A 7,990-nucleotide genomic window follows, 5' to 3' on the forward strand; every position below is an offset into this window, starting at 1 on the left:
GTCACACTTAGTTCCAGTGGATTCTCAGGATTTTTTTTCCCCTCTGTGCACCCTGTGTCATGCAGTGCACTTGATCAATTTGGGGCAGAGAAAGAATCAATCTCTCTGAGAAGGGCAGACCACATTACTACTTCTTCAAATGCATATGTGAATTTTACGTAGTTTTGAATTCATTACTTACTGTGTATCCTCTCCTCTGTCCTTCTTGGTAAGGCTTGGAGACACTATCACCATCTGTGCCTGTGTACACTGGGATATAGAAGCAAGGCAAAGACAGCAACTGCAGGGATGGTTTGGCCATCTTGCTTTCCAGAAAAAGAAATAGCCAAAGCTATGCTTCAAGGCTTTTATCCCTTCAGCAAGCAAAAAATAGAAGTGTAGAAAGGAAACTGAAGGGTGAGCAGGGTGTGTGGAGTAGCAGAGCTGTAAGCATTGCTTATTTGGTAGCACAGGTGAGAGCTGTCTACCTCCTTTAATAATGAGACAGGAACTGCTTAGTTCAAAGCACTGAGATTAAACTTAGATCCACTGTGCACTGTAATTGTGTTGATATAATGCAGAATAGAGGATAACTAGTGGGGTTTTTACAAAGTTAATTCCAAGGGTTGCCATGGCTAGTAATAACACGTACACTGAAAGAGTCCTGGTATGGATAACACTCTAGCTGTTTTTAGCAACATCAGAGAAACTTGTTTTGAACCAATCTAATTAGTCTACTGCTGAAAACATACACTGAAGGAGAAGAAACTTTACTTACATCAGCACAGCATTAACCATGAAAATCAATATAGCAAAGCTGCTATATTCTATGAAAACTGCCATTAGCAGTAATAGCATGCAAAGCACCTCTCATCTATACTTGTCTTTTTTTCCTTCAGCAGATCTTGTCGGGAAAAGAAAGTAAAACTGTCTTTTTTGTGGAGAAAACCTAATTTTGGTTTTCTAGTATCTGCATCATGATTAGAAAGACCAGTCTATTTTTCCCCCCCCTTTTTGTTAACCCAATAAAGTTTATGTATTTTGGCTTGTTCTCTCTCTTCCAGGTTGCCTCAGTTTAAAGAAGAGCCTAAAAGCAACATGGGAACAAACATGAAAAAGGTAAAGACTCAATACTCTGTTGTATGTTCTGCTCTTGTCTTGGGCTTGCGCTCATCTCTGTATTGATGGTTTTCACACTTGTGTCTCTTTGTTCCTGCAAGTCCCTAGTTCACTGAAAGAGCGTGTTTAACTGCATAAATGGGCAGAGCTTCCTTGGTTCTGTGGGATTGAGCCCACATAGGCCAGTAGTGAATCTTGTTGATGATACTGCTGCCTAAATGAGTCCATCTGGATTCTGGGAACAGCCATCAGCTGCTGTGGGCTGGAAAATCCCAACAAGTTGCAGGAACTGGTGGTCATATCTTCTGATCATTTGCTGCCTTCTGCTGTCTCTCCAGCTTCTTTCTTTCTCTAATCACTGCAGGTCTAATACTTAGCTCTCAGGATGTATTTGTCCAGTTCTCCCTATAAGAAAGGAAACTTTTTGAGGCTGATGGAACAGCATGAAAGCATTATGAAATTGGGCTATTGTAGGAAAAGCTTTGGTGGCTTCTAGAAGGTGCAGCATTCTGTAGCAACAACCTTAGTTCCCATTAGCTGCCAAATCAAAGTAGATTCTTCTTTTTCTCTCCTTCCTTAAATGCATAATTTTCTCAGCGTGGAAGATCCAGGTTAATTCAATACCACCCTGTGCCTCTATACAGTGAGTTTTTTAGCAGCTGGATTCAGTATGGCTGATACCATATATGTGACCATATGTGATTAATGCAATAGTTTGCTAGGCGAAGAGAAGTGCACTTGAGGAACTCCATACATAATTCTATTATCCATATAAAGAATGTCAATAAAAAATACAGGATTCTACCTTTGCAAGCAACAGGATGAGGAGTGCTAGAGGTGTTTTTATTTTTAATTACTTGAGAAAAGTGGCCACATTGGGTACTTTCAGAGCCAGAATAGCAGTGTCTTGAGAGACTGAATGCTTACTTGTAGGAATCTGAACCTAGCTTGGGGCTTTACTTCTTCTGTAGTGACCTAATGATGGCTTGTTTCTCTTGCTGTGGGAGAGAAGTGGCAAGATTTGCGATGATGGTAGGTAGGCCTAAGGAAAGCTAAAAGACATCAGGCTAACATACTGCAGGTATCAGAATTTTTTCAAGGTCTGTGTAGGGAAGGTGTACTATGAAGGTGAATTTTAATTTAGCAGGGCTACCCTTATGAAGAGATGGCTGCTCCCAGCTCAGTTAAATGATGCTCTGTCTTGTGTCTTGATCTGAGCAATTACCTTGTATTGTCTCTTTGCTGTGCATGCTGGGAGTCTGCCCTGCAGCCTTGCACTCTGCCAGATTATTCTTCTCTTTGGGTTTATTTTGCTTTGTTTAAACCATGCATTTGCCTATCTTTCACAGATCTCTTCATGTCTCCTCAACAAACTGGAGCTAAGTAGTGGGGAACAGCCCAAAGCCCTGAACCAATTAGAGAGGGTATTGCTCTTTAAGAACCTGAAGGTCTCTCTCTCCCTTCACTCTTCTTACCTTACTCCTCTCTTCCTTCTCTTGTAAACACCACCTGAGAGATAGTTTTGTTGTGTGCAGCAAATCTCTCTCCACTCATTTGACACAGCATGGCTTTGGAGGACAGTGCATGCAGTGTTGCTTTGCAGTGTTGTGGCTGCAGCTGGGGCAGGCTCGGGAGGGACAGACCCTTGTTTTAGTGCAGCATTCAGTGACTTGGTAAGTGCCACCTGAGACACCATCATGGTATCTTCTGAAGGAAGGGAGTGGGAGGCCATGGTTAAGATTTGAGCCCTCTGTGACAGTGAAAAAACTGAAGAAATATAAAAAATTTAGATTTCTCTCTGAAGACTTAAGTGTTGTGTGTCCCAGCTGTTGATCTTGCTTATAGACGTTGCAGCATACCTGAGTAGTCCTTTGACTCAGCGTGCCTCAGGCAATTTTTACTCAAGCTGAATCTCTGAGTTTCATTACTTGATAAAAGAGCATGGAGTTCAATGCTTTCTAAAGCTTTTTTGAAGGAGACTGCTGTACATTTTCAGTATCTTTGGCTGTGTTTCTTCTGAAATTAAATACAGTTCCCAGCACTGTGTTTGCTAATGTGGGATGAGTGAGGCCAAACTGAATAATGAAATGTGTTAGTCCCTGCTAGTTCCGCTAGAGAATACTCCTAAAGAAATATAAGGAAAGACCTGCAGATTGTTGTTTCTAGACCAATCATAGAAGCCCTGAAAAACTAGCTCAGTTTCCCATGTTGGTTCATAAAAATAATGCAGTTTTAGTTCTTGTCTGCCCTTAATGCTATTTGGAGAGTGAAGAGCTGAACAGAACATTCAGAGATGCATTTGCCATTCTGTTATCCTGTGTCAATGGTCAGAGTGGTTTTGAAAGACTGGCTGAAGACTCAGAGTTACACAGAAGAAAAGTATTTTCCCTTTGTAGTGGAAAGTGTTGTAGCTAAAAATTGGGTTCTTCGGTGGGAGTCAGGAAGAATCCAAATCTGAGTTTTCACGTATTATGGGGATGGATTATGTTCATAGTTTCTTAAGATGCATAAATACGTTTCACCAGATAAGCTTTGTTAGTTGTTGCAGTGCAGGCAGATAGGTAAGTGAGATGACTGGAGTGCATTGTTGTCTCCAGGATTTGGATCATGGACTGTGTTTTCCCTGCATGCTTTTTTGTCTTGAACGCTACTTGATGTGCTGACAAGTTCCATGCTGCATCTAGAATGAGCTCATGTTTTAGTATAATCACTTTAGTTACTAATTGTTGGCCCCTGCCCTTTTCTCTTGAGGCTTACAGTATCTTATGGAAAAACAAACGAGTGCAGGTAAGGTGGCTTGTAGAAAAATGAGATCTCACAGACCCTTTAAAAAGAATTTTGTAGTGTTACGTTTTTCTTCACCTTCCTAGACCTTAGCTGGAGTTTTATTGTTAAAAAACCTCATCTATCAAAGGAAGCATTTGGAGTCCTGTAATTTTTTTTCCTACAATTTTGTGTAAACATTTCTTTATGCAAAGGTAGTTCAGATAAATGTAACGGCATCTGTTCCAAGTTCCAAAATCAATAAGCAGTAGCTCTGAGTTCCCTCTCCACACAGATTTTCTAAAGAATGGTTTTTAAATACTAACTGTATTTTTTTTTTTTTTTTGCTGTGGAAGTACAACCTTAATCTAATATGAAGGACATTGATAATTAGAAAACTAATGCAACTATAATATCACTTAAGAATTGGAGAGGGAAAGATAGTTTTAGACTATGTTTAAAAATCAAGGTATTTTAATGATCTATTAAATGCTATTTTACCCGCAGCATTTAATCAAGAAGGCAACTGTAGATTTAAAATTTCAGCCTGTTAACATGCAACCAAGCTTTCTAGTGAAATCAGGAAATGCCTTGATATTGAAGGTAAAGACAAGCATTAGAAATAGTTCATTTAGTCTGACATACTGTAGATCTTTTTTGACTTTTTTATCAAATATAAAAGCAAGAAATAATCTGATTGTAAAGTTTTAATTCTGTACAGAATACAGAATTAAAGCTGTTGCTGTGCTGTCCTTTGATACATGTATTGTTTTAGAATTGCCAAACTCAAGTTTGTTAAAACAACATACAGGCCCTTGACCCTGGTAAAATATTTCTGTTATGCATTTTTGTTTGCTTCTGCATTTTGTTTAAGCTACGTAACTGTCCTTGTAGTTTGTTGTCTCCTATTTATAGAGATGCTTATTTTGCTGATTCAATTCCACATTCCTCCCCCACTTTTATGAGCTAGTAACATTTTACCTGGCAAATCATGGCAACAGGATATAGTAGCTAAGTCTGTTATTTTGAAATAAAGTGGAACAGACTTTCCTGGGTTTAACACATAAAACTATTGGTAATATGTAAGGTTCAGAGATATTTTTAAATGGAAATGGAAACTAATGGAGGTGAAACATAAGGAATTGACAAGAATGAAATATAACATGTATTTTATATAGCCTTATGAAGCAGTGAATAGGAAAGGTGAGAGCTGAGAACTTTTACATGAAAGGATTGTGGTCTGTAAGCATTTTTACGATAATTTTAAATTACTAAATTTTTGTTTTAGCTGCGTGCTTGTCACAAATGTTTATCAGAAGCTTTGATTTAGGATGAGATTATTGCTGCAAAATTTGGAAGAAATAACAAGGAGCAAAGTAATTCTGGGTTTGTTTTTAATTAATGAGCTCAAAGAAACTGTAGCATAGCTAAAACTTGGGGATTAGTTGTCAAACAAATAGAATTTGTGATGCAAAGAAAAGTTACACAAATGGTTTACTGCACTGGGACATAACATTTTCACAAGCTTTGTTTAAAGTAGAAAAATTACAGACCATGTACAATGACTTAGAATTCTAACTGGAAAATGGAAAGAGACAGAAAAACGGTAGTGAAACCTAGAAGATTTTTTGGCATTTAAGAAGAGTAGTAGCTGGAAGGAGGCAAGCTGCAGAAAAGGGAAAGGACTGAAAGATGCAGCTGTCTTCTGGGGAATTTAAATCTGATGCTAGGGATAGAAGGAATAGCCTAAATTATAACTTTAACTGTGATACATTCACGAAGAAGAATACGAAGTGGAGGCTGGTACTGAAACTTGCTGAATGATTTCCACTACATGCAAGGTACCTGTTCAGTGGTTAAATTTCCACCTCAAATTGAAGAGGTCTTGATAGCATCAGAAGAGTTGCCTGAGGCTACCAAGGGTAAGTTTGATCTTGGAGTTAGAGGAACTTACTTTTGAAGGAAGCTGTTTTCAGATGTGCTGTTGCCATTGCCAATATGACTAAATATTGCATTTAGGAAGTTCTGGAGAGTCTGTGCCTGTCTGCAATAACAGTGCACTGCAGCAAGTGATTTGCATTCCTCCTACTGTGGTTCTTGTTTGCCCAAAGATTTGTACAAGAACTAAAAGTAGGATCCTGGTCAAGAAGGTTGTTAAGGGTTAGGTTACATCTAGATCTGAAGAGATATGATGAAGGCAGGTGAGAGCCACTAGGGTGATATTTGCAATGTGTCATGCACCAGGAGTGAGTGGAGTGTTAGAGAAACACTTTTTAATAGTGAAATATGCATGGAGGAAAGTGAACATGGCATTGCTACAAAGGTAGAGAGTGAATTGAGGCAAGAGATAAGTGACAGAGCTGCAGACTGTGCAGCGTGGGACTGCGTACTCAGGCTTCATTCTCAGCCTTCTTGTGTAGATGGTGATATTTTAATTGAACATCAAACCTAGCTAGTACTTGCTTATGTACTTCAATTGATGTCCTTTAGAGGTCTAGAAATGTTGGCAAAAACAAAAGAGATTTGACGTGCGCCTGCAGGTCTAAGAGAATTCTTTATCCTAATGCAAAACTAGGAGGTACTGATAGGAAGGAAGGAGTGCTGAGGTAGTTGAACTGTTAAGTATATGTTATAGTAGAGTAGCTGCAGAAAATTATTCCTTAATTCAGGCCTAGAGTGTTGGCTAATGTGTGGGTAGTGGAAAGTCAGGGGCTGGTTTGCATGATTTTTGAGGTGCTGATTAATTTGTGCGTTATATTTAAGTGCTGTTGCCTGACTTTTGAGAGTTTTGAAACAGCTTTTGTGGGTTGGCTTATGTAGTCCATTGTAATCTATGTGGTTTTGCTATACTGATATTCTTAATGATTTATGGTTTGCAGTTGAAAATGAGAGCTGGAGGAATGAGTGAATCATCAAAATGGAAAAAGCAGAAGAGATCACCAAGGCCTCCTCGCCATGTAACTAAGGTCTCTTCTGCAACAGAACAGCTGGCAACCAGTGCTAGTAACATCACAGGTAAGTTGAAATCTGTTTCCAGAGACCAGACAGCAGCTGTTCTAGAGTTATTTTTGGAATCTGTCTTTACGTAGTTTATCTTAACATGTTGTTCTGCATTAGATTTTTTTAATATTCATTCTCAGTGACTATAGCAATAAAACATACCAGCTTTTCAGATCCAGGAGAAAGAGTTTGAAGGAGATGGACTACATATTAATGGAGGAAAGCGTGGCCCTATGGCTAACTTGACAGCATTTTTCTGCCTTCAGCATGTCTTGCAGGGGTAGTTTGTACAAAAGGAAATGGGGATGTGGAGAGGTGACTGAAATTATGGGCAGTTGGTGTGGTGCAGAGGAGTTGGAGGGTGCAGCAGTTGTATGGAAGAGATTGTAAAAAATAATTCCACAGAACCATAAGAGCTGCAAATAATTGTTTTTTTTTTAAAAGGAAATGCGGATGTTTCACATATAGAAAAAGTAAAAATACTTCACTGCTCCATTTCAGACCTGTGTGTATTCTATTGCAATTCAGTTAGTTTAAGGAGAATTAAAGAAATGCATCTTACCTTCCAATCAAGTTTAAAATTCTCATTTTGAAGGAACGACTAATCCTTGATTCAAGTCTTTGAAGTGGTTGTGCTATTGTCTCAAAGAGTAAACTATACCTTTTGGATCTGATTTCTTAATTATAGAAATCCTCTGCACCCTTTATCGAACTGTGAATTATCTTATTTGCTGAGTCTGTTAGATTCCAAACATTGTATTTTAATTTTGAGAACTGCTAATGTCTCTCCCGTTCATCTATTTGATTCATTAATAACTGGAAAAAGAGAACTTCATTTATTTACATTCTCAACAGTAATGTGTAGCTATCTGAGCTGATTTATTATGTGAAGTAGTAATGAAAGTAATTCCTTGTTGCTGTATTTGATTCATGGGCTTGTGGTTGAGGGACAGAATAATACTGATCTTCTTGCTTCTCTTTCTCATCAGCAAGTGGAGTTAGTTTCATAGATGCTCCTTCTCCCAGCTCCTCTGGGAGCTCAGAAAATGTTTCATCTGCTGTCAGCCCTGCAACAGACAGTGGTTTGGAGTTGTTGTCACAGACTACCTCCAAGGAAGACCTGACAGAC

At 38.7% G+C, this 7,990-nt stretch overlaps 1 protein-coding gene across 1 annotated transcript in view; it reads left to right on the forward strand.

Annotated features, from left to right (window-relative positions):
* Positions 1-7,990, forward strand: part of GBF1 (golgi brefeldin A resistant guanine nucleotide exchange factor 1) — a 98,503-nt gene that overhangs the window by 63,022 nt on the left and 27,491 nt on the right. Inside the window, exons 7-9 of the mRNA XM_010000819.1 lie at positions 1,044-1,098; positions 6,741-6,880; positions 7,855-7,987. Of these exons, the coding sequence (XP_009999121.1) occupies positions 1,044-1,098; positions 6,741-6,880; positions 7,855-7,987 (328 nt within the window). The remainder of the gene's footprint in view (positions 1-1,043; positions 1,099-6,740; positions 6,881-7,854; positions 7,988-7,990) is intronic.

This window comes from Chaetura pelagica, unplaced genomic scaffold (assembly GCF_000747805.2).
Source record: "Chaetura pelagica isolate M959 unplaced genomic scaffold, ChaPel_1.0 scaffold166, whole genome shotgun sequence".
Classification (NCBI taxonomy): Eukaryota; Metazoa; Chordata; class Aves; order Apodiformes; family Apodidae; genus Chaetura; species Chaetura pelagica.